The sequence below is a fragment of the Caretta caretta genome, chromosome 10, assembly GCF_965140235.1.
Source record: "Caretta caretta isolate rCarCar2 chromosome 10, rCarCar1.hap1, whole genome shotgun sequence".
Lineage (NCBI taxonomy): Eukaryota > Metazoa > Chordata > Testudines > Cheloniidae > Caretta > Caretta caretta.
This window is the reverse complement of record NC_134215.1, coordinates 65,544,493-65,571,955: the sequence shown is the minus strand read 5'-3', so window position 1 is coordinate 65,571,955 and position 27,463 is coordinate 65,544,493. Positions and strand designations below refer to the sequence as shown.

The following is a 27,463-nucleotide window of genomic DNA, read 5'->3' as shown; positions in this document are numbered from 1 at the left end:
ATCAAGTCGGGCTATTTCCTGCATAGATCCAGGTTTTCTCACATCCCCCCCACCCCCATACACACACAAACTCACTCTCCTGCTGGTAATAGCTCATCTAAACTGACCACTCTCCAAGTTTAAATCCAAGTTAAACCAGAACATCGGGGGGGGGGGGGGGTAGGAAAAAACAAGAGGAAACAGGCTACCTTGCATAATGACTTAGCCACTCCCAGTCTCTATTTAAGCCTAAATTAATAGTATCCAATTTGCAAATGAATTCTAATTCAGCAGTTTCTCGCTGGAGTCTGGATTTGAAGTTTTTTTGTTTTAAGATAGCGACCTTCATGTCTGTGATTGCGTGACCAGAGAGATTGAAGTGTTCTCCAACTGGTTTATGAATGTTATAATTCTTGACATCTGATTTGTGTCCATTTATTCTTTTACGTAGAGACTGTCCAGTTTGACCAATGTACATGGCAGAGGGGCATTGCTGGCACATGATGGCATATATCACATTGGTGGATGTGCAGGTGAACGAGCCTCTGATAGTGTGGCTGATGTTATTAGGCCCTGTGATGGTGTCCCCTGAATAGATATGTGGGCACAATTGGCAACGGGCTTTGTTGCAAGGATAAGTTCCTGGGTTAGTGGTTCTGTTGTGTGGTATGTGGTTGTTGGTGAGTATTTGCTTCAGGTTGGGGGGCTGTCTATAGGCAAGGACTGGCCTGTCTCCCAAGACTTGTGAGAGTGTTGGGTCATCCTTTAGGATAGGTTGTAGATCCTTAATAATGCGTTGGAGGGGTTTTAGTTGGGGGCTGAAGGTGACCGCTAGTGGCGTTCTGTTATTTTCTTTGTTAGGCCTGTCCTGTAGTAGGTAACTTCTGGGAACTCTTCTGGCTCTATCAATCTGTTTCAAATACTCACCAACAACCACATACCACACAACAGAACCACTAACCCAGGAACTTATCCTTGCAACAAAGCCCGTTGCCAATTGTGCCCACATATCTATTCAGGGGACACCATCACAGGGCCTAATAACATCAGCCACACTATCAGAGGCTCGTTCACCTGCACATCCACCAATGTGATATATGCCATCATGTGCCAGCAATGCCCCTCTGCCATGTACATTGGTCAAACTGGACAGTCTCTACGTAAAAGAATAAATGGACACAAATCAGATGTCAAGAATTATAACATTCATAAACCAGTTGGAGAACACTTCAATCTCTCTGGTCACGCAATCACAGACATGAAGGTCGCTATCTTAAAACAAAAAAACTTCAAATCCAGACTCCAGCGAGAAACTGCTGAATTAGAATTCATTTGCAAATTGGATACTATTAATTTAGGCTTAAATAGAGACTGGGAGTGGCTAAGTCATTATGCAAGGTAGCCTGTTTCCTCTTGTTTTTTCCTACCCCCCCCCCCCCGATGTTCTGGTTTAACTTGGATTTAAACTTGGAGAGTGGTCAGTTTAGATGAGCTATTACCAGCAGGAGAGTGAGTTTGTGTGTGTATGGGGGTGGGGGGGATGTGAGAAAACCTGGATCTATGCAGGAAATAGCCCGACTTGATTATGTAAAGAGTTGTCACTTTGGATGGGCTAGCACCAGCAGGAGAGTGAATTTGTGTGGGGGGGTGGAGGGTGAGAAAACCTGGATTTGTGCTGGAAATGGCCCACCTGTTGATCACTTTAGATAAGCTATTACCAGCAGGACAGTGGGGTGGGAGGAGGTATTGTTTCATATTCTCTGTGTGTATATAAAGTCTGCTGCAGTTTCCACGGTATACATCTGATGAAGTGAGCTGTAGCTCACGAAAGCTCATGCTCAAATAAATTGGTTAGTCTCTAAGGTGCCACAAGTACTCCTTTTCTTTTTGCGAATACAGACTAACACGGCTGTTCCTCTGAAACCTGTCAATATGCATAAGATGTATCACTGTAGGAGTAGTCCAGGGAGTCCCTGTGCCTCAAAGAGGCATAATTCCTTTCTTGTTTCCTATACTTACAACAAATTACAATAACCCTACACTAGTTCAGCTACATTGTCTGATGCACTGGGAATGTGGAGCCAAGGCTCTGCCAATTAACTGTTTTCCCGGTCCACCTGCTTCAGGGGGAAGGGAGTAAATGGATACTTACAATTCACCTACACAAAATATATATGCATTCCTTTGGTGCAATCAGTGAGGCTCAGATAAGTGAACACAAAAAATACCCTCTGGCTGAAAGTGTTGTCTTTAGTCACCACAGTTGATTAGAACCTGAACTTTACATCTCATCTTAAAGACACTTCCAGCAATGCATTGTCAGTCCATGCTGGGCCTCTGGTTCAATAGTGGGTTAGAAAGGGGAGGGCCACTTCTTGAATCATCAGCACCTGTAGCACATTGGTTTTCCTTAGAACTAGCTTAGCTGATTGTACCTTGAATTGCTATGGCTGCAGGGATATCATTATTGCAACTAAATAATTGTGTTTGAATATTTAACTAGATAAACTGATATTGACTTCAGTAGAGATATGCCAGTACACATTAGCTGAGAATCTTGTCCAGTATTTATCTTCTATATTTACTATTTTATGAAATTTTGTACCTTGAAAATATTAGTAAACTGATTTCAGTATTATTTTCTGCATTATGTATATATTGGAATTTCCTGGGAGATGTGGTCCTGATATTGTAGATACAGTAGGATTGTCAATTGATTTATTAATTTATCTGTGAGCTGAAATCTAATTATTTCTGCTTGGCTTCTTCACTGCAATGACAAAATACTCAATTCCATGTACATAGAAAAATGTTATTTTATTATTTTTCTGATGAACACTCTTTGAATATTAGTTATAGTATTTCCTAAGATATATCCACACAATTATATATAAATTCATCCTGATTTTTCAAAGTCTGGGAATGCTCATTGTATCCTATTGGGCTACCTGATATACAATATATTATCATTTTCTTCAAATGTTTTGATTTATGAATTTCAGGACTTCAAGCACCCTAACTTTTGAAAAAAGTTTTGTTTTGTTTTCCCATGATACAATTGTTTCATTCGTGACTTCTTGCTTAATAGATCCTGAATTGGTTTGTTTGCTAAAATTTATTTTAAATTAGGCATTGCAATGACATTATGAGATGCTAACAACAATAAAACTATGGAAAAACTGTTGAAAGAAAGCTTGCCACTTACTTAAAAGTGACTGAGTGGAGCCAGCCACTGAATCCCTAAAATTAGTCCCAAATCAGCAGAGTACTTGAACATGTACTTAACTGCTGTATTCTGTTAAGTCAGAGACTGTTAGGGGGCTTATTCCTTCACCCACTTACTTCCCTGGTCCTTCTCGCATGAACAGAGAGCAACAATACCTGAAGTCCAAAGGTGCAAACAATTCGATGTTTATTGGGGTGAACTTCCAGCAAGCATGATTTCAGTTTCCTTCCTTAGTGTCCCCCTTCCCAGCTCTGACACCACAGAGCCTTACACCTGTGTCCCTGTTCCCATTCCGGCCCTTAGCCAAACATGATTCCAATTTCCCCACCCCCATTCCCTGTTCCCATTCCTCCCCCTCACTTCCTGATTGACTGCAGACTATATAGTAAAACTTGAGTTTTGCTTTGCTATACCTTAACCAATCATTTTCCTGAAATTTAACTAACCAATCCTAACCTATTGTAACATGATTATGTAACCAATTATATCCCACCACCTTAATTTGTTTACACCCAGCAAAATTAATTATACAGCAGACAGGAACAATCACAGAACCAGACAGAGATTATACAGACAAACAATAGCAAAGTGGGAACTATAATGACAAAACAATACAGAAATGAGGATTTCACATCCCAGCTATTGATAAGTGAGTTCTTGCCAGACAGGATGCTATCAAGCTAAGTTTTCTTTTACATTTTCTAGGCACTTCCCTTTCTCTGGAGGTGATAGGCATTATCAGGACAGGACTGTATTCCTAACAGCCCAATAGCACCTTATTTCAATGTGAGGATGTGACCGTCGCTTCCCAGCTTATGGCTGCCTCTGTTGCTTAGCCAAAGGCCTTAGCCTAAGAACAGGGCCTCAGACTGTCACAGTAAGAGAAGGACCTTACACCAGCAGACAGTGATTTTGATTCTTTCTTTTATACCTCTATAACTAGCCAAGTGATAAGAATACACCCAAATTCTTAGAGTATAGGCCTTTACAGACAGGCCTGAATATCTATATCCTAACAGAGACATTGTTCTGAAAAGCATTGTTTGACCCAAAAGTAACACGCAGGTAGTTACAAATTATATCAAAGCAGATAGTCAACACTTCCTAAGCTGCAACTAATGATACTTTTTGGAAGTGGTATTTTTTTCTGAATAATATGTGGTAGTTGAGTTTTGTGCCCTGCAAAATGGCAAGAAAAGTACAAAGTATGAAGTAAAGGTTTACATGGTGGAAATTCAGTAAAAGTTCATGGATGACAATTGATGACAAGGCATTAAACACTAATGCCTCATGCTTCTTCCCTCCCCCCCCCCCACCCCACAAGGATAATCTTCTGGTTAAGCATGGGGCTGGGAACTTAGGGTTTGTCTACACAGTAGGGTGATGTGTTCTATCAGGTTGTGATTTCTAAAGCTCACCAAAGTTTTGCACATTAAGTGGTCGATGTAGACCCTGTTAGTATGCTTTAAAAGAGCACTAGGAACCTTTAGTGTGCACCTGCAGGGTCTACATGGACCAATTAATGTGCAGCATGTTAGTGTGCTTTAGAAATCAAAGCCCCACAGAGTGCATTACCCCACCATGTAGACAAGCCCTTAATCACTCTGCGGTTCAGTCCTCTATTTGTAAAATTGGATTAATTCCTCGTGTTGGTATTGTGAGTCAAAAAACATTAATTGTAAAGAACGCATAAATACCACAGAATTCCACAGCTGTGCAAACTCCCCCGAATGTCAGAAACTTAAAAGAAAGGTACCACTCCCCTTAAGTTCTAGGGGTGGACTCTCCTCTTTATTCCATCTGATAAAGAACAAATAGGTGCAAAATAGATGCAATTGGATAATGTGTTTTTTAAATTTATAAAGTGAATATGCTGGAGGTGTTAGACATGGGCAATGACTCTTAACAGCAGTTTGCTCACAGTGTATTAAAGTGTTCATTTTGTTCAGTTAAAGTGTAACCCTTAACTTCCAGTTGCAAATGCATGTGTCCAGTGTCAATTTAGAATAAAAAGGAACAAGCTTAGGCCCTGATCCTGTAAAAACTTGTGCATGAGCTTAACTTTGTATGAGTAAAGTACTGTATATACAAACGTCTTTGCAAGAATGAGACTTCAGCCTGTCACGTCCTCCACAAATGTAGTTCTTAAACAGAAGATGAGATATACATAAAGGAAATGTGAGTCTTATTGAGCCTACTATTCATCTCAAAGATGAGTCAGTAGGACTACATACTGAATAAAGTTAAGCACATAAGTATTTCCATGTTTGGAGCCTTAGTTTGGCCAAGATCTTGAATTTGTCCTGAAGCTGAAAAAATAGAGGTGACTATTTTGTTGCTAAATCTTACTCTTTTTTTTTTAAGCCACTGATACTCAATGTATTGATTCAGAAGAAATTTCGATTCAAACAGGCAAGATGAGGAAAACAAAGGTATACTATTTATTTTACGTTTTTTTTTTCATTCTGTTACAGGTGTAGACAGTGAAGACCAAATTTTCAAAGGGGCCTCTATCTTGTATCTTAGACTGAGACTGTGGCCCACCCTATATAATCACACAGATAAACCTACTCAAAAATATGATCGTCCTTTATATTGTCACACAGTATTCTGTAATGTAGATAAGACCTAAAGCCTTTGAGTGTCACAGGCCATGTTTTTCAATTTGAAGTCATACTTGGGCTATTTTAAGTTCTGACTTGTAATATGTCATCAGCTGAAAGTGTTTTCCTTCATCTGAGAATACAAAATGTTTAATTCATAGTACGAAGTGCATTTAACATTAGTTTTGAATGTTTAAAACATTTTTCAGATTGATAAATATATCACTGAAGAATCAAGCAGAAAAAATGTAAAGGTAAGTTTGCTAAGCATATAAAGTAGATTACAGTATTATATCAAACCAATATATTGTGTCAATAGTGTTTAAATTAGTGGCAATTTAGGGAAAGAAAAGAATACAGAATTAGGCCTCAAATATATATATTAAAGATTCAATATTATTTTTATTAATGATATACATTTAGATATACAGCATAATGGAAAATCCAAATATGGTGTGAGTGTGTTGATTTAATTTGATTTAATTGACATGTCATGTATGAATACTTGGGGCCTAATTTTTGGATCTTTCTAAGGTGTGCTTAATGAAGAACCTATGGGGGAAGCAAAAGTGGGTGTGTGTCAGTTTTATATTCTCCTGGTTCCTGGGGCTGCTTATAGGCAGTGAGTAGCTAACGATAGAGGGGACTCAGTCTCCCCAAAATTGATCTCTGCCAGAAGGAGCTCCTTCACTACTGGTATGATGGAGGGCTTACTCGGTGCTAACTGCGTGAGCCATAGCCCACCTAGGCCCACTCATGGATATGCCCCTGCTGAGCCTCCCTGCCCCAAGAATATTTTCTCCAGCCACCTATGAGTCTGCTTCTGCTCCTGCCATAAGTTAAAGGAGCCTTTAACCAAATCTGACTGGTAAGAGCACACAAGGCACCACTGGGACAGTCAGGGAGTCTGACTGCTCCATTTGAGGCATCAATGTGATTACTTACATAAATAAAGTTAGTGGTAGGTGTCAGTGTTGTGAAACTAAGCACTAAAATATTAACTGAGCAAATTTAATGGAGATCGTATGAAATAAGAACAGATCTAAACTTCTGTGACAACACAATAATGTATTTATAACTGAGCTAATTAAGTTAAGAAAAATATTACTGATACATGTAAAAATAGCAAATCAGGTTCTCTGTTCTTCTGAGACTTCTCTAAAGTTAAGGGCCAAAACCTGCTCACCGGAGTTGCACGAGTAATTTTATTGACATCACTGGATCAGAACCCACTTAGCTCACAAAAATGGTATTCAGAGTAGCAGCCCTGTTAGTCTGTATTCGCAAAAAGAAAAGGAGTACTTCTGGCACCTTAGAGACTAACCAATTTATTTGAGCATAAGCTTTCGTGAGCTACAGCTCACTTCATCGGATGCATAAAGTGCAAAGTACAGTGAGGAGATTTTATATGTACACACAGACCATGAAAAAATATACATTGCAAGGAGAGTGATCACTTAAGATGAGCTATTACCAGCAGGAGAGTGGGGTGGGGGGAGAGAAAACCTTTTGAAGTGATAATCAAGGTGGGCCATTTCCAGCACATTTCCAGGAGTTAACAAGAACGTCTGAGGAACAGTGAGGGGGAGGAATAAACAAGGGGAAATAGTTTCACTTAATATAATGACTCAACCACTCCCAGTCTCTATTCAAGTCTAAGTTAATTGTATCCAATTTGCAAATTAATTCCAATTCAGCAGTCTCTCCTTGGAGTCTGTTTTCAAAGTTTTTTTGTTGAAGGATACTCACTTTGAGATCAGAAATCGAGTGACCAGAGAGATTGAAGTGTTCTCCGACTGGTTTATGAATGTTATAATTCTTGACATCTGATTTGTGTCCATTTATTCTTTTACATAGAGACTTTCCAGTTTGACCAATGTACACGGCAGAGGGGCATTGCTGGCACATGATGGCACATATCACATTGGTAGATGTGCAGGTGAACGAGCCTCTGATAATGTGGTTGATGTGATTAGGCTCTATGATGGTGTCCCCTGAATAGATATGTGGGCACAGTTGGCAACGGGCTTTGTTGCAAGGATAGGTTCCTGGGTTAGTGGTTCTGTTGTGTGGTGTGTGGTTGCTGGTGAGTATTTGCTTCAGGTTAGGGGGCTGTCTGTTGGCAAGGACTGGCCTGTCTCCCAAGATTTGTGAGAGTGATGGGTTGTCCTTCAGGATAGGTTGTAGATCCTTGATAATGCGTTGGAGGGGTTTTAGTTGGGGGCTGAAGGTGACGGCTAGTGGCGTTTTGTTATTTTCTTTGTTGGGTCTGTCCTGTAGAAGGTGACTTCTGGGTACTCTTCTGGCTCTGTCCCCACATTTGGGGACAATGTATACCTTCAAATCAGCGGCACTGCTATGGGTACCTGCATGGCCCCACAGTATGCCAACATTTTTATGGCGGACTTAGAACAACACTTCCTCAGCTCTCGTCCCCTAATGCCCCTACTCTACTTGCGCTATATTGATGACATCTTCATCATCTGGACCCATGGAAAAGAAGCCCTTGAGGAATTCCACCATGATTTCAACAATTTCCGTCCCACCATCAACCTCAGCCTGGACCAGTCCACACAAGAGATCCACTTCCTGGACACTACGGTGCTAATAAGCGATGGTCACATAAACACCACCCTATACCGGAAACCTACTGACCGCTATTCCTACCTACATGCCTCCAGCTTTCACCCAGACCACACCACACGATCCATCGTCTACAGCCAAGCTCTATGATACAACCGCATTTGCTCCAGCCCCTCAGACAGGGACAAACACCTACAAGATCTCTATCAAGTATTCTTACAACTACAATACCCACCTGCTGAAGTGAAGAAACAGATTGACAGAGCCAGAAGAGTACCCAGAAGTCACCTACTACAGGACAGGCCCAACAAAGAAAATAACAGAACGCCACTAGCCGTCACCTTCAGCCCCCAACTAAAACCTCTCCAACGCATCATCAAGGATCTACAACCTATCCTGATCTACAATCTGTCTGCATAGAGTGGTAAATCTGCATAGAGCTTTGAACACATAAAGTGCTATGTAAATTCTAAGCATTCTTCTTATTTTTATTTTGCTTTCTGTACTCTGAAATACAAACTGACCCACTTCCTAGCGTGAAATAAAAAACATACAGAATGTTCAAATTATACGAGGGTGATGTCAGGGAGAAGGAGAATTGTTTTCTTAGCTATGTCCATAGCCTCTGCTGGGACACTATCTAGTATGCACTTGCCATACAATTAACAGAATGACTCTGCAGTGACTAGCTTCAACAAGGAAATGAAGGCAGGGTCTGGGAAATGGCAAAATATGATCTCAAACTGAACTACTGACTTAAATAAAAAAAACAAAGCAAAACACCTTGACAGGGTTTTACCCTATATCTTGTGGGGGAAGTAATTTTTGAGACAGAACCATAGGGATGCAAAACATTTACTAATGATCAGGCAGCAATTTCTTGCTGTACCTTGACTGATTGATACCTGGACCTCTCACTGAATCTAGACAATCAGAGAAAGCAATCGGTAAAGAAAATACTACTGAAAAAGTGGGATTCCCAACAATGGAACATTTCCATTGTGGGGTAAGTGCCTTCAAATTCAGTTTAGAAAAAATATATGGTGGATACATTTGAAGTGATATGTTCTCAGCAAAAAAAGAAAAACTACCAGGAGACCCTTAAGGTAATAATCAGTAATTAAACATTTTTTCCTTTTAGAATTATAGATACCCAGGTTTCAAGTTAAAACAGCTTACAGAATTACCAAGACACTTGGAAGCAGCAAAACTTTGGGACTTGGTTATAAAAGCTCACAATTTCAAAGTATGTAACTTTACTCCTGTTTGCTAAATAGAAACTGATAACATAAAATAGCACCAAATCTTCATGGTTTATATCTTAAATAAGTGTATATTTTAAAATGGTCATATTCCATTTTTTCTTTAGGTTTTTTTTAATTCATGAAAGATGCCAGATTGAGAAATCTAGACACTGAAGTCCATTATTTATACACACAACCGGCTCAACTCAGGCAGCAGCGATGAACGTTTCCCCTCAAAGCTTTTTCTTGTGTCTCAAACCTGATCTATTCTTATATTGGAGGGAAAATACATTAAAATAACATTAGAGTTGCAAAGTCAAGGACTCAGAAGTTAGGAAGCCTCAGCTCTTCAAAGGTATTTAGGCACCTAACTCCCATTAAAATTAATAGGAGTTAGGAATCTTAATACCTTTAGGGATGTGGGCCAAAATGCCAGAATTAGGGTTGCCTATATAACCTTAATTCAGCCTCCTTTTGTATATGCATTATAGTATAGTCTTTAATTACATGATTACATGGTATTTTTGCACAGGATCCATGTCTCATTCAGTGCACAGGATGGACAGTGCTCAGAGAATGAATTAGGCCTGTGTAGGGCATGAGGCTATTGTCTACAGGACTCCTGCAGTGAGGATCCATGGACCTGGAACCCAGGTTTGCAGGCTGCTGGGTGGCTGCCTTGTCCACACAGCCAAACTACAAGTCTGGCGAAGCAGGGAACAGCAGCCTATGAGCCCTATGGGTTCAAGCTCCACTGGAGGTCTCACCCATGGAGGTCCTGACTGGCAGAGCCTACTGTGTTCTCTAATTGCCCTTGGGAAAACATCTGGAGGCTGTCTGTGCAACTCAGTGGATTTCCAGCTTGCTGCTGCAAACAGACCCTGCAACACACTCTTGATCCATTGCCTCACTGATGGTTCCTGGCCCTAGTCCTGCTCCTGATGCCAAGCCTTGCTTCTGGTTCCTGGTCCCCTGCTCTGCTCCTAACTCCTCACCTTGTCTTGGTTCCTGCTCCATTACTGTCATCTTGCCCTGCCTCTGTTCTACTAACTGTACTTTGGCTGACTCACTTGTCTCTAACATGGTGCAACTCATTGACCTCGATTCCAACCTGATCCTATGGTGTGACACTTGACTGCTGTTTCTGGCCTTGAACCCTCTAGGCTGAACTCAGACCATGTCCCTTATAACCCTGACCCTGGCCTCAACCCCAGCCCTGTAAGTGGGGTCCTGATAATTGCCAAGCTCAAGTGAGAGGGAAGTGAGAATGATCATACTGGGAAACACCATTCAAACTACAGAGGGTGATCGGATTATCAGAGTGATTCTGTTAGAAGCTGATGAGTTGTAATTCAAGTTCCTGCATCCCATTGCATTACTAGCGCTGCAGCACGCAACTTTTAACACGTACATACCAAAATTCCCTTCTATGCTATCTAGCTCAAATTTAAAGCACCACTTAATTTGAGCTAGAGGTTTGTGTTTATGTACAGGAATCAGGTTAGGAAAAAACTTGAGGTACACCTCGAGTGTACAGTTAAGTGAAGACAAGCCCTTTGTTTCTCTAAAAGATTGTGCACATGGATTCTACTCTTGGTACATATGCACCCTATTTGTACAAATGGGATTCTTTTGGGCAGTAGTGCCCAATAGGGCTGTGCCTGCTAGATGTTCTTGCACCTCCCACTCAAGAACATAAAAGGTGGAGTGATCCCTGCTGTCCCTCAGTTCCTTCTTACCTCCTGTGGCAGCAAGAAGGAACCCCTCCAGTGTCCACTTGCTTCTCTGTGCTAATGTTAGTTATTACGGTTAGTTAGTTAGTTCTTAGTGAATAGTTTTAGTTAGTCTTTTTGCCAGTTGGCACCAAAACTAGGTATTTTTTGTGTGAGATATTTAATTTATCGGCTAGACTTGTCCCCTCCATCCATTAGAGGAGCACTAACAATATGGAAGAAACAAAATTCGCAGTGTTCAAAATCTGCCCTTCATGTGAAGCTTCAATGCCGCTTACCAGTAGACTCTCCCGCTGCCTCTTTTGTTTAGAAGAGGATAAACAAACGTAGAGAATTGGTAGACAAGGTCCCAAGGGAAAGAAATCTAAGAGAAAAAGAAGTTCAGGACAGGTGGCAGTTTCTCAAAGGGACAACATTAAAGCCGTATTAGCAAAGTATCCCAAAGCAGAGTAAAGATAGGAAGAAACAAATATAGCTTTATCAGGAGCTCTTTAATTGATTTTTGAAAATCAAAAAGGAATCATACAAAGAGTGAAAATAAGGACAAATTGCTAAGGACAAGTACAAAAGAAGAGCACAGGCATGTAGGGACAAAATCAGAGAGGCATAAAATGAGTTACAACTAGCAAAGGACATAAACGGCAATAAAAAGGTTCTATAAATACATTAGAAGTAAGATGAAGGAAAGTGTAAATCTTAACAGGGAACGAGCAGTACTAACAGATGACACAAAGAAGGTGCAAGTGTTTACGAATACCTACACCATCTCTGACAGATGTATGTCTAGCGTGTTCTTAAAAACTTCCAATGACAAGAACTATACAACCTCCCTTGATAATCTTTTCCAGTCTTAACTATCCTTATAGTTCCGTTTTTTTCCTATTATCTAATCTAAATCATCCCTAGACTGTAATGGGAGCTGCAGAGCTATAACCTTTTATAACCCTTTGAAGACTTATCCCAAATAAGTGTTTAGGTCAACTGTCATACTTTTGAATAGCTGGTAATAACTTTTACGAAAGGAAATATACTGCTATATATGTTGAGGGACTGAACATTACTTCTAAAGTTTAAATTTTTTTTTAAAAAGTTACTTATGAATGCATGTTTGGCACACAGTGCTGTCAGAAAGCCTGCTATATAGACCAAAAAATGACTTGGACAGTTCAAAAACCATAATTTTAGTCCCACCCCCAATTCCAAAAAGTCTGTTTTTTGTCATACTGATACTACTTTACCTTCAGGAAATGACAGGAAATTAATAGCTGCCATAATAAATAAACCTGACACAGTCAAAATGCATGAATTCCAGAAAAATTCAGTACATAAATTACATAATATTTACAATCCCTCAGTTATTATCAGGTAGTAACAGATTTAACAACTATTTCAAAAAATTAACTTTAGAAATACAATTTGTGTAATGTAATAATTTTTAATAACAGCCTCATTTGAAAAAAAAATTAGAAGACTGCAATTGCACTCCACATAAGAGTGTTGAAAAAATACCGTTATGTGAGTTTTAATGTCTTTTTATGACATTAATTGTAATATTTTGGGGCTAGTTTCAGTGGTGTTGGAACAGTTTTTATAGTGGGGGTGCTGAAAGCTATTGAACAAAACTGTAAGCCTTGTATATGATAGAAACCGCTTCAATCCAGAGGGTGCTGCCGCATCCCCAGCACCCTAGTTCCAGCACCATTGGTTAATGTGTACCTTGCCCTGTAGAGCTACCCATCAGGACAGTTCTAAAACCTCACTAGTACTTCTGCACAGGGGCCATGCACAGTTCATAATTTATACCTGTTACCTGATGCAGAGGGGAATAAATGGAACTTATATATGAATCTTCTTTATTGATTTGGCTAACTGTACTCTTATACTCTGAGGTATTGTTTTTAAATTGCCATTGTGCTGAACTCATTTTTAGGATTCAAATGCAAAGAACACTACCTAAGGCCTCACTAATTTTGTGTATCTCAGTTTCTGAGTGCCAAATTTGAGACATTTAGGACCTGAGTTTCAGATATGCTGAATATCTGTATCTCCAGACAAAGCCAATGCAAGCTACAAATGCTTGGCATTTAAGAATATGAGGCTTTCATTGTATCCACTTGAGTACCCCGTGTTGTACTCAATAGTGGATAATTTTGAAAGAAAATGCTTCTCTTCAACTTAAAGCTAAGCATTTCCCTTTTGAGGTTTTTTTCACGTGTTTGCTGAATCTAAGAAATTTTTCTGTTATCTGCTGGATTTTGTTATGAAGTGCACCACTTGCGCTCTTTAACTTTTTGCATTTGTACAGTCTGAATAGATAAATTAAACAAAAAATTTGTTTCAACAGGGAGAAGTTTTTAAAGTTTGGCGAAAGTTGTTTCTCTCAGAAGCATCTATTGCTATTTTACAGGATTGTTTTTGGTGGTGGTTTCTTCAGAAGTTTAAGGTATAAACATATAACAAAAGTTATTCTTACATCTCTTCTAATCAAATGTACAAAATAAAGATTTCTTGTTTTACAAAGTCATGATTCATAGATTGGATAGATTCAACAGGAGCAGATGTAAGTCCAGAATGAAACGTCTAACTTTAACCTGATCTCAGAGGACATACGTTTTACTTGCAAAGAGCCATTTAAGATAGAAGATTTAAATCACTGAATACTAAAATAAAACTTTAAGCCAGAATTATCTGTTTACTTTCGCTTTGCTTACTTTGTTTAATGATGCTAAGATTTATGCAAGATTTTGTTTTGAAATAATTAAAAATAAGAACATAAAGCAAAAATATCACTACTTTTGTTACCTGACACTATCAATATGTACATAACTGAGGAGCCAAGGGAAAATATTCATACAGTACATGACTGTGTTTGTGAGCTTCCTTGACTCAGTACAGCTCTTCAGCCCAACATTTAAGGTGGTGCTTAATAGGGATGGATTAAACACATGCTTCAAATTAAGCATGTGTTTTAGTGCTGTGCCAAATCAAGAGCTTTCGCAATACATTAAGAAAACTGTTAATTTAAGGGTGGAAAGAATACAGCAAAATGTAAAAATACTTTGGGAATATGGATTACAGTATTGTTCCTCATATCAGATTACCTGCTACAAGAAATTACTAGCATCACAGTTCAACAGGGTATTTAAGCAGAGGTCTAACTTTAAACATGTAAGTCATTACATTATCTGTAGTGGAATTGCTCACATGCATAAGTACCCTGCTGAGTCAGGACCTAAATTCTGACCATCATCATGTTAATTCATAACTGTTTCTGATTTTATGTTGATTTTTCCTTTTAAGCCTAATCAAGAAGATCAAGATTACTTGTTTGACAGAATTGCAGAAAGTTTCATGGCACTTTTCCTATGTGTCCCCAGGAATACTAAAGATGCTTTTTTTCAGGTAATGGTATGGTAACATATGAGTTGCAATGATTAGTTATATGAGTTTGGCAAGTTTGTAAGACTATTTTTTTCCCTCTTGTACATGGTGTGGAAAAATGCATTAATTTCATGTAAATTGGTATATCAGAGGGAAAAGGCATACAGAGACAAGCTCCCCAACTCATATAGCCACAAACATTCCCTTGCTTAACCAATACATGTTTTGGGAGAGCTGTATAGGGGCTTCCTGGCTGAACAAAAGGAAATAGAAGTTAGGGAGCAGCAGCTGCCCAGGGAAAATTTTCAAAAGCACCAGAGGCCAAAAGGTCAGACTTTTAAAGGGATTTAGGCACCAAAACAGGTAAATAGGTGCCTAAATCCACTATGTAGGCACCACTGACATTTTCCAAGCCACTGCTCATGTGCCACCTAATCCCTTTAGCTACCTAGGTACCTTGAGCACCTAAGTTTCTGCAGGTAAGCATTTACAAAGCAGTCTAAGGGTATGTCTTCACTACCCGCTGGATTGGCGGGCAGCGATCAATCCAGTGGGGATCGATTTATCATGTCTAGTCTAGATGCAATAAATCGATCCCTGAGCGCTCTCCCATTGACTCCTGTACTCCAGCGCCACGAGAGACGCAGGCAGAGTTGCTGGGGGAGCGGCAACAGTTGACTCACAGTAGTGGAGACACCACAGTAAGTCGATCTAAGTACGTCGACTTCAGCTACGTTATTCACATAGCTGAAGTTGCATAACTTGGATCAATCCCCCCACCAGTGTAGACCAGGGCTAAGTGCTGCTGCCACCCAACAGCTAACAAGTTGCTCAGAGCAGTAGCTGAAGCCGAAGCCCTGAAGGAAAGACAATGCCTACTTCACCTTCAGGGCCTTATCCTGTAGGTGTGCTCTAAGCAAACCTGTTACCTGCCAGACTCTGCAGCGGGAAGTATGGATGCAGGCTACTGATAGATGTGGCGGGGGCAGTGTATGTTTGTGCAGGGGACACAACACAGCATCTGCGCAAAAAACATTCAGGGAACAGGGACATATAGAGCCAGCATGAGAGAGGTATCTAAATGAGCAAGAGAGAGATACAGAGCATTTTGGCAAGTAGGGCATGAGTTATCTAAGCAGCTGACCTGGTATAGATGGCTAACTACAGGAGAGGGTTTTCATGTCTGAGATTCTGAGCAGAGAGACACACCTCTCTCTGGCCTGTCTGCCAGGCTCATAAGATCAGGTGCTTAGATGCCTAAACCCTGCCTTCTCCCTGCCCTTTCCTCTTCATTTCACTACTGGCTTCTGAAAATCCCTTTCTTAGGTGTCTAACTCTCCCTATGTGTTGTATGAGGAGCCTGGGTTCCAAACTCAGTGCTGTGAATACCACTGGGTGGCAGGGCTCCTAGGAGTTTGGCTCAGAGTTGCAACACCTAAGTCCCCTTTGTGAATCTAGCCTTGAAGCACTTTTGAAAATGTTACCTTTTGTAGCATACTCATACTGAAAAGCACAATACAAATTTCTACTACATCACATGTAAGTTAATGCTGAGGACATAATTATCAGCTTCTTGAGCTAAAAGTCATCTACTGGACCTTACAAGAGGGGTTGCACCATTCCTTAGGATTAGTGGGGCAATTAAAATTAAACTGTCAATTATCTAATATTAGTTAAGCATTTTGAGATCCTCAGATGACACACTATATACTCATATTCTCCTCCTCACATAGGAGCTATGTGGATTATTTCATTAATTTATCTGAGGTTCTCAGATACTGTGTTGATGAGCACCAAAGAACATCCAATAAATTAGGACTTACTCTTGATTTTCCTGCCAGTAGTTCTGACTCTGAGAGGCTGTGGCATTTGGAACTCCTCCAGTGCGGGGCTGCATTTAAGCTATTACTGGGCTATTTTGTCACCATTCACTCTGTATATTTTACAAACAATTTACTCTGGCTAGACTTTTCCTGTTGGTGTCTCTATTTGTGAGCCCTGTAGCCACAAAGTGGTACAATCAACCAAGAGAAAATAGTCATTAGGTCTAAAAATGCCATGTGCAAGTCTATGAGGTGTTGTTCTGGGTGGGGTCCTGTTGCCACCCACTCACATGGAGGAATTAGAAGTAGAGATAGTTACATGTATATTTGTATGGTGTAAGTGTTCAGTATGCAACATATATTATGACATTGCTTGGACCAGAATCCAGATATGTGCTAATATTTAAAATTCAGACTGATATGTTGCACCAGCTGTGTTTTTATTTAGCCCGCATATGCCTGATATGAAATTTAAAATAAACTCATAGATTTAAATTGTTAAAATGAAATGTTTGCATCGTATTTTCTTATGAAAATGTTATCTGAATAGACTTTTTTTAGCTTTATAAAAAATGCTGACATGGTGCAAAAGTTAGTGTTCATATATCTGAACCTATATATTCTAGGTAGAGAAAACAGTGCAGTGTGTGTATGGGTGAGAGAGAAAGAGAAAGAGAAGTGACAACTTCTAAAGTTAGAACAATATGTGGGCAATCTGAAATTAATACCTGGCTCAAACAATAGGTGACCAATGAAATGTGATCCTAAAATAAACATGGCAAATTTTTCCAAAATGCTAACTTTTCATTACATATAGTGATTACTTAAACCTTAAGCAATGTTTTTTATTCCCAATTCACTCTTCTGTGCTTCATTTGAGCCCATAATGACTCATTTAGAGATTATAAATGTAGTCTTTTGGAATCAGCATTTTACAATTCTTGTTCTAGCTGCCAGCCTTGACTTGTAACCGTTTTCAGCAAGGTATTGACCATTATACCTGCTATTATATTTGACACAGATGTTTAATATTTCATACAAATAATAAAGACAAACTATTTTTAATGCATTAGTTCAATCATTACTGCATTTTGCTTTAATTTTTTTGTAAACAGAATGAAAACTATAATAAAATTAGTACTAAAGCTCTTTTTGTAACCTTATAATTATTATATTCAGTTTTAATTCTTATTTTGGCAGGTGTATCCTGATTGTTTGTCACAAGTCATCTATGTTGCTTTCTGTAAAGCATTTCCAGAATCCAGTAAATCTTTTGATGATGCATTTAAAGATGGACTAATGGATTTAATTTTTCAGTGGGTATCAGGTACTGTTAGTTAATTTAAATATATTTTTGAAATGTATTATATTAGGATATCCAGATTTCAGTATATCTTACCCTCATTCAGAAATTATTACTTTTACCCCCACTAGTGGTATTTACTACTAATAATAATCCATTGCTAGAAAAACTATGGTCAAAGATGCTCTTCTGAGTCTGGAGCATTAATATCTCAAAATTCCAGCTCTTTGTTAGAGAATGGAAAGCAATTGGTAGTAGACTGGAAAACAAATGGAGATAATTTGAACTAATTGTTCATCATCATCTCTATGGAACAAATGTTCTTACTTATTTAAGGAAACAATAAACCTAGACCTGACTGAGGATAAATTTGTCAATTATTTAGTAGCTGCATCTAACTCAGTACCTTTCCACTTGCACCTTAGCTAATTGGATTTGTGTACGCTTGTCTAGAACCTTTAGCTTTATTCATTAATGAAATTGTAAATTCATTTATTATTAATTTTAAAAGTTAATGTGACTTAATGTTTAATGGTACTTTAAAATGCCTCAGCATTGTAGAATTTGAGGTTTTGTGAATGGTAATTAACTTTAGAAATTAAATTTTCTTGCATAATGCCAACACTTAACACATTTAACTTAACTCATTTGACTTTACGAGCCACCATCAAATCTGTACACTCTGCCTCATTGCAGAGGTCCTGGGAGCTGTTATACATATATATTTTATATACCTGTAAAAATATTTAACTTTTGAAGAATTAGTCAGCAATTGTATAATGATCCTCAGGCGTATGTATCAATGTCTCCTTATGGGTGAGCTGCTCTCTGTGCAATGCACCACTAGGATTGCCAACTTTCTACTCACACAAAACCGAACACCCTTGCCCCGCCCCTGCCCCCCCCTCCTCCAAGGCCCTGTGCATGCCCCACCCCTTCTCTGAGGCCCTGTCCCCGCTCACTCCATCCCCCCCACTTTGTCTCTTGCTCTCCCCACCCTCGCTCACTCGGTCATTTTCACTGGGCTGGCTCAGGGGGCTGGGTTTTGGGAGTGGGTGAGGGCTCTGGCTGCAGGTGCGGGCTCTGGGGTGGGGCCAGAAATGAGTTCAGAGTGCAGGAGGGGGCTCCAGGATGAGGCAGTGGGATGGGATGCAAGAGGGGGTGAGGGCTCTGGTTGGGGTGTGGGCTATGGGGTGGGGCCAGGGATGAGGGGCTTGGGGTGGAGGAGGGGGATCCGGGCTGGGGGTGTGGAGCCAAGGTGTTCGGAGTATGCGAGGAGGCTCCAGGCTGAAGCAGGGGTTTGGGGTGTGGGAGGAGGTATGGGCTCTGGGCATGGGGGGTGCAGGTTCCGGGGTGGGGCCAGAAATGAGAGGTTCCGGAGGAGGGAGTTGGGGTGCAGGGGAGTGAGGCCTCTGGCTGAGGGTGCGGGCTCTGATGTGGGGTTGGGGATGAGGGATTTGGGGTGCAGGAGGGTGCTCCAGGCTGGGACTAAGGGGTTCAGAGGACAGAAGGGGGATCAGGGCAGGGGGTTGGGGTGCGAGGGGGTGAGGGCTCTGGCTGGGAGTGCAAACTCTGGGGTGGGGATGGAAACGAGGGGTTTGTTGTGCAGGAGGGTGCTCCGGTCTGGGACTGAGGGATTCAGAGGGCAGGAGGGGAATCAGGGCTGGGGCAGGGGATTGGGGTGCAGCGGCAGAAGGAGTGAGGGCTCTGGCTGAGGGTGCGGGCTCGGGGGTGGAGAACCTTTTTTCTTTCACAGGCAGTTGACCCACTGAAAAAAAATCAATCGCAGGCCACTCACCACCTGGAAGGGGAGGACACAGAGGCCCAAGGCTTTCCCCTGCAGCGGGGCAAGCTGGCGCTTGTGGCTCCAGCCCTACAGTGGGGTGGGGGGGCACGGAGGCTCGGGGCTTCCCCCCACAGCTGGACAAGCCAGTGCAGTGGCTCCTATCTCGTGGGGGGCGGGAGATGGCATGGGGGCTCGGGTCTTCCCCCATCAGAAGGATGAGCTGGTGCAGTGGCTCCAGCCCCACACGGAGGCACCAAGAGGGTACTCAATGCTTTTTTTGCCTCTGTTTTCACTAACAAGGTCAGCTCCCAGACTGCTGCGCTGGGCATCGCAAAATGGGGAAGAGATGGCCAGCCCTCTGTGGAGATAGAGGTGGTTAGGGACTATTTAGAAAAGCTGGACGTGCACAAGTCCATGGGGCCGGACGAGTTACATCCGAGAGTGCTGAAGGAATTGGCGGCTGTGATTGCAGAGCCATTGGCCATTATCTTTGAAAACTCGTGGCGAACGGGGGAAGTCCCGGATGACTGGAAAAAGGCTAATGTAGTGCCAATCTTTAAAAAAGGGAAGAAGGAGGATCCTGGGAACTACAGGCCAGTCAGCCTCACCTCAGTCCCTGGAAAAATCATGGAGCAGGTCCTCAAAGAATCAATCCTGAAGCACTTGCATGAGAGGAAAGTGATCAGAAACAGCCAGCATGGATTCACCAAGGGAAGGTCATGCCTGACTAATCTAATCGCCTTTTATGATGAGATTACTGGTTCTGTGGATGAAGGGAAATCAGTGGATGTATTGTTTCTTGACTTTAGCAAAGCTTTTGACACGGTCTCCCACAGTATTCTTGTCAGCAAGTTAAGGAAGTATGGGCTGGAAGAATGCACTATAAGGTGGGTAGAAAGCTGGCTAGATTGTCGGGCTCAACGGGTAGTTATCAATGGTTCCATGTCTAGTTGGCAGCCGGTATCAAGTGGAGTGCCCCAAGGGTCGGTCCTGGGGCTGGTTTTGTTCAATATCTTCATAAATGATCTGGAGGATGGTGTGGATTGCACTCTCAGCAAATTTGCGGATGATACTAAACTGGGAGGAGTGGTAGATACGCTGGAGGGGAGGGATAGGATACAGAAGGACCTAGACAAATTGGAGGATTGGGCCAAAAGAAATCTGATGAGGTTCAATAAGGATAAGTGCAGGGTCCTGCACTTAGGACGGAAGAACCCAATGCACAGCTACAGACTAGGGACCGAATGGCTAGGCAGCAGTTCTGCGGAAAAGGACCTAGGGGTGACAGTGGATGAGAAGCTGAATATGAGTCAGCAGTGTGCCCTTGTTGCCAAGAAGGCCAATGGCATTTTGGGATGTATAAGTAGGGGCATAGCGAGCAGATCGAGGGACGTGATCGTTCCCCTCTATTCGACATTGGTGAGGCCTCATCTGGAGTACTGTGTCCAGTTTTGGGCCCCACACTTCAAGAAGGATGTGGATAAATTGGAGAGAGTCCAGCAAAGGGCAACAAAAATGATTAGGGGTCTGGAACACATGACTTATGAGGAGAGGCTGAGGGAGCTGGGATTGTTTAGCCTGCAGAAGAGAAGAATGAGAGGGGATTTGATAGCTGCTTTCAACTACCTCAGAGGTAGTTCCAGAGGGGATGGTTCCAGACTATTCTCAGTGGTGGAAGAGGACAGGACGAGGAGTAATGGTCTCAAGTTGCAGTGGGGGAGGTTTAGATTGGATATTAGGAAAAACTTTTTCACTAAGAGGGTGGTGAAACACTGGAATGCGTTACCTAGGGAGGTGGTAGAATCTCCTTCCTTAGAGGTTTTTAAGGTCAGGCTTGACAAAGCCCTGGCTGGGATGATTTAACTGGGATTTGGTCCTGCTTCGAGCAGGGGGTTGGACTAGATGACCTTCTGGGGTCCCTTCCAACCCTTATATTCTATGATTCTATGATTCCCCTCCACAACTGGGCGAGTTGGTGCTCGTGGCTCCTGTCCCACAGGGGGACCGCAGGCCAGATTAAATTAATCACGGGGCTGGATCCGGCCCGCGTGCCCTAGGTTCTCCACCCCTGCCCTACACATAGGAGCTGGAGGGGGGACATGCTGGCTGCTTCCGGAGAGCCGCGCCAAGCAGAGGCTGGCAGGGAGCCTGACAGCTGTGCTGCACTGCGCTGCCAATTGGACAGTCAACAGGCTGGTCAGCAGTGCTGACTGGAGCCACCAGGATCCCTTCTTAACCGGGTGCTCCGGTCGAAAACCAGACGCCTGGTCACCCTGTGTACCATGCTGACTCTTTCTCTATGATCCTGTGTGAAGGGAATATTCAGGAAGAATCTGTGGTGAGCGCAGCAATGCAGCAAGAATGCAAAATCTTCGGGTCATGATTGAAAGAGAAAGTGTTATGTGATTATTGGAAAAGAAAGTAGGCAGAGACAGACAACATGAATTATCTCTGTTGGAGGGAGCACTAGAACATCTTCCCCATGAATTAATCTTAAATGTCCTGTGAAAATACTTGGAACTGGAAAGCCTGTGGTGAATCAGTTTATTCCCTTTTCCAAGAGCAATTTTTTTCAATTTCTATAAAGATTATTACAGGGACCAAGCTGTGTCTCTTCTGATAGACCTTCTTTGGCAGCAAAATTTGATTTGAATTTTTTATTATTAATGTCTGCATGGTCTGTACCAAGGTATATTAATAATCTATAGATTTTATTTGCTTTTAATCAACATCCAGACATAGATGGACACAATACATTGAGGAAGAGAGATTTTTTAAAGGAAATTATGCTTTACCAATCTATTAGAATTCTTTGAGGGTGTGAAAAAGCACGTAGACAAGGGTGAGCCAGTTGATATAGTGTTGTTGGACTTTCAGAAAGTCTTTGACAAGCTCCTTCACCAAAGGCTCTTAAGCAAAATAAGCAGTCATGGGATAAGAGGGAAGGTCCTTCCATGGATTACTAACTGATTAAAATATAGGAAATGAAGGGTAGGAATGAATGGTCAGCTTTCACAATGGAGAAAGCTAAATAGTGGGGTCCCCCAAGGATCATTCTGAGACCTGTGCTGTTCAACATATTCATAAATGATTTGGAAAAGCGGGTAAACAGTGCAGGGACAGTGACAAAGTTTGCAGGTGAAGATAATTAAGGCCAAAGCTGACTGTGAAGAGTTACAAAGGGATCTCATAAAACTGAGTGACTGGGGAACAAAATAGAGATGAAATTCAATGTTGATAAGTGCAAAGTAATGCACATTGGAAAAAATAATCCCAACTATACATACAAAATGATGTTAGCTAAATTAGCTGTTACCACTCAAGAAAAGTCTTGGAGTCATTGTGGATAGTTCTCTGAAAATATCTGGTCAATGTGCTGTGGCAGTCAAAAAATCTAGCAGAATGTTAGGAACCGTTAGGAAAGAGATAGATAATAAAACAGAAAATATCATAATGCCTCTATATAAACCTGTGTATATGAGTACTGTGTGCAGTTCTAGTCACCGCATCTCAAAAAAAGATATATTAGAATTGGAATAGGTATAGAGGGGAGCAACAAATATTAGGGATATAGAGCAGCTTCCATATGAGGAGAGGTTAAAAAGACTGGGACTGTTCAGTTTGGAAAAGAGATGACTAAGGGAGGATATGATAGAGGTCTATAAAACCATGAATGGTGTGGAGAAAATGGATAGTGAAATGTTTTTTACCCCTTTACCTAACACAATAACCTGGGGTCACCCAGTGAAATCAATAGGCAACAGGTTTAAAACAAATATTGAAAAGTACTGCTTCACACAACCTGTGGAACTCATTGTCATGGGATGATGTGAAGGCCAAAAGTAAAACTGGGTTCAAAAAAGAATTAGATAAGTTCATGGCGGATAGGTCCATCAATGGCTATTAGCCAGAATGGGCAGGGACACAATCCCATGCTCTGGGTGTCCCTAAAATTCTGACTCCCAGAAGCTGGGACTGGATGACCGTCAGAAATCTGTCTGTGGTAGGGTAGGGTACCCCCTTTGGGTTATATGGGGAGCGCACATGCTTGAATCCAATTACTCCATCCCCAACCTGGAGAGTTCGGTGGGGCATCTTTTTAACCTTCTAGCTGGGGACTCTTGACTGTCAAGTCCCTTCTCTATGTCCCTGGTGATGCCACCAAACATCCCACAGTCAGCAAAACATGTTTGTAAGCAGCTCCCTCCAGGATATGGGACTCTGGGAGTATCAGAGCTCACTGGGCTCCAGTGCAAGCCTCTGTTCTTTTCCCCTTCAACTCAGGGGTTCTGCACCCTCCTTCTGCAAGGGCAGGGGCTCAGTAGGCTGTCAATCCTCTCTCCAGGGCTGGAGAAGCCGAACAGTTTGTACCTTTCCCAGGGTTGTCCCCATCTGAGTTGAGTTCCCTCTCTTTTATCTCCTCCTCCAGTGTGGCGAGATTTGCAGCAGCAGCGTGACAGGTCCAGTCCAACCCAAAGGAGCTCCTTACCCCTTCCATGCTGTCTGGGGCTTATATATACTGTCACATAGGGACTGGATCGTCCATAATTGCCATGTTCTGTTCATTCCTTCCGAAGCATGTGGCATTGGCCACTGTGGGAAGACAGGATACTGGGAGAATACTAGATAGTGACAGACAGAATACTAGACAGACCATTGGTCTGACCCACTACGGCCATTCTTAAGTTTTTAGACTGAATTTCAGCTGAACTGTTGATTATATATCAGATGCAGACTACTTTAGATCTTCTTTGTTTACATTTTGGCCAATGTGGGCTTCAATGACCTGTGGATTGGCACTGTGTGATAACCATTGCACTGCTGATAAACAGTAGAAATATATTTTTATATACCTGTAAAATGCCAAAAATGTTTTTCTCTATATTTCCCCCCTCTATTGAAAAGCATTGTTTTTCAGGCAAAAATTACTTTGATCTTACCAGGAGACAAAGGGGAAATTATTCAGAGAAAAAAAATGCATTACAAATCTCATTTTAGGAGGCCTATGCACACTAAGGTCAAGGTCCACCACTCTTCTCTGCATATGCTGTTTTACCATGGCAGGACTCCTCAGCAGTCAGAATAATGTGCTGTGGATTATATTTTTATTGCTTCTCTGGGCAAGAACAAAGTTAATTCCCAGTGAGAGCTTGTTGCTCATAGCAGCATACATGTTAACCTGCTGAGGGATAAATGTGCACCATAACTCCCAAATGGGTCTTGCATTGTGAGGAGCTAGTTAAACCCAAGAATCTAGCCTGTAATATGTATCTACTGTAGATAGATAGTGGGCAGAGTTATCAAGAATTCAGTCAGACCAAATACCAAAAGATAACTAGAAGACCACTGCTGTAGCTTGGATTCCATATATCTCTGGAAGTACTGAAATGTTTGGGTTAGAGGCAATAAAATATTCTACTGGAAAGGAAATAGAAAGCCACCAAATAAAGCAAATTATACACCCCTGCCAGGATAACTTGAAGCCTTAACAAAATCTTTCATTGTAAATGTTTTGTAATGTCAAATTACCAGAATGGAAACAACTACAAAATAAAGATATTTCTCCTCTCATGAAATATATATTAAGATATCCATACACAAAATCAAGTGGAAAAGGAAGTTAACAAAAATAGTAAACTAAGATAATGAAATGAAAATAAAATATTGAGTAGTAAAATGGGCATTCAAGGTCCAAACCTGGATAGAAAGAAATACTGTTTTAAAAATAATAACACTACTCAATCAAGCAAAAGTCTAGCATTAGCCACAACAAACTTTGTTTCAATTAGCCATGTGTCACCAATACATGAACTTTAAAGAAGTTGTGAATTTCAAAACTCTTGAAGAAAAACTGACACCACTATTCCTAATTCCACTGCAGATGGTAAAATGCATGAGCATTGGTTGTGCAGTTAGAGCAGCAACTGCTAAAGACCAGAATACTTTGGCAAAACCCTCTAAACATCTTTCATGAAACAGTAATTAAGAAAATAATATTGTTATTCTAAATGCTAACATAAATTAAGAATCTCTGTTAATTGTATAAAAATAAATAATAATCTGCACAAAATCAAACCGTGAGCCTTATCTATAAGACACTCATGTCTGTGCTTAACTTTAAGAATGTGAGTATTCCAATGGGAGTTAGTGGGACTGATTACTATTTTAAAGTTAAGCACATGCATAAGTGTTTGCAGATTAGGGACCTGAAAGGAATCAAAAGTCTTAACTTCATTTGAAAGGATAACGTTTGGTATAGGATAGCTTTCAAAAGTAACACCAAATACGTCTGTCTTTTTCTAAGGTTAACTTATGCTTTTCAGGTCTAAAGCCACAGAAATTTGCTTGGAAGAAATGGAATCTAGATTGCCTGAGGAAGCCCACAGTAAATGGTAGCAAGAAAGATACTATTACCAAGGCACCAGTTAAGGAGTCTGGCAAATCCAAAGCAGTCATTGAAGCCTGTGAGTACTTTTTAAATGCACAGAATGGATTGCAGCATGAATCGCTGAATGGAATGTACAGTACTTTGCAAAGTCTAATATAATTGTCAACAGAAATCATTATTCACACCTCCATTTTTTTGTGTAAAGGGTATCCAAATTAAAAAAATTATAATAATTTGGAACGTTTGGATTGACTCATACATATATCTTGCTGTTTTGCTGATATTTGCATTTAGAGAAATCTGTAAAGAAAAAATGAATGTGAATGTCAAATACTTAAAATAGCTGTTGCTATGAGGGCCCCACATGGCCATTCATCTATTGTGCAGAGATCCCTTTCTCTACTTCATCCAGTGGTACATGAGTCCTCCTCTCACTCTTTCTTGCTGCCTAGCTCCTATTTCCATTATTCCCCCTACTGTTACCATTCCTCCTCCTTGCTCCTGGTGGGTCAGCTCTTTCACCACTCCATCCCTTGATATCTGTCTTTCTTTTGATCCTTCCCACTGCTTAGCACCCTACCTCAAGCCCATTCTCTTGATGCCAGCATACCCCCTTGTTCCATTTCATTTGCTGATCAAGTGCCTCCAATGTGTGGTGTCCAACCTCTGATGCTGGAAGGTCTAAGTGGTGGCCCCCAGTCTTGACAATTTATATTTCATGAGAAAATGAAAATGTATTTCCTGAGGTGCATCCTATGATCGTTAAACTGAAGAGTTTGAATCAACCCCATCTCTGTGAGGAAAAAGTAGGAAGAACTGCTTTCCCATCTGCCTCCCATCAACTCCTCTGCAGTCTCAGCAGAAGCTCTCCTGTGAACCTAAAGTGCTCTAAACAGCAGTAATCTCCTCTGTATTTCAGCTGCTCAGCAGCATCCCCAATGGGCACCTGCTACACTGCAGGGAAGAAATGATAGAATGGCTGTGACTGTTCCATATCTGCTTTGCTGTTGGGCTGTCAGAGCCCCAGTACAGGAACTTGATTGGCTCTGTTTCAGTCTAAGGGAGACCTTTTCCTAGCCAAACACCAAGAGCAGAAGAGGGGGAAAAGTTGAGAACCGACAACCTGTTCCATGTCCTTGATTCTCTGCTCCAGCCCTAGCCCCAGTGAAAGTTAAGGCATCAGGGAGGCTGCTCTAACTTGTACTTGTTAGTTGTGGACCAGAAAGGATGGGCCAAGGGAGCAGAGCAGGGCAGATAATCTGTCCTAAATATTGATTGTGCGCCTTTGATCTTTTTGAAATAATATGTTTGGATCTCAAACTGAAAAGTCTGGACACCACAGCTCTGTATCATCACCTGCCTATAGTGTTGAGTGAGCACTTCATTCTGCATTGACTCTGCTGCATCAGCTTCT

The 27,463-nt window shown here is 41.3% G+C and overlaps 1 protein-coding gene across 6 annotated transcripts in view; it reads left to right on the top strand.

Annotated features, from left to right (window-relative positions):
- Positions 1-27,463, top strand: part of FAM227B (family with sequence similarity 227 member B) — a 180,548-nt gene that overhangs the window by 17,254 nt on the left and 135,831 nt on the right. For all 6 annotated transcript variants that reach the window (XR_012670256.1, XR_012670259.1, XR_012670258.1 and 3 more), the window contains exons 4-10: positions 5,570-5,637; positions 6,018-6,062; positions 9,533-9,637; positions 13,713-13,811; positions 14,669-14,770; positions 17,773-17,899; positions 25,985-26,125. Coding sequence is in view for 1 of the 6 variants with exons in the window: in XM_075133120.1 (XP_074989221.1) it covers positions 5,570-5,637; positions 6,018-6,062; positions 9,533-9,637; positions 13,713-13,811; positions 14,669-14,770; positions 17,773-17,899; positions 25,985-26,125 (687 nt within the window). In the remaining 5 variants the exon portion in view is untranslated. The remainder of the gene's footprint in view (positions 1-5,569; positions 5,638-6,017; positions 6,063-9,532; positions 9,638-13,712; positions 13,812-14,668; positions 14,771-17,772; positions 17,900-25,984; positions 26,126-27,463) is intronic.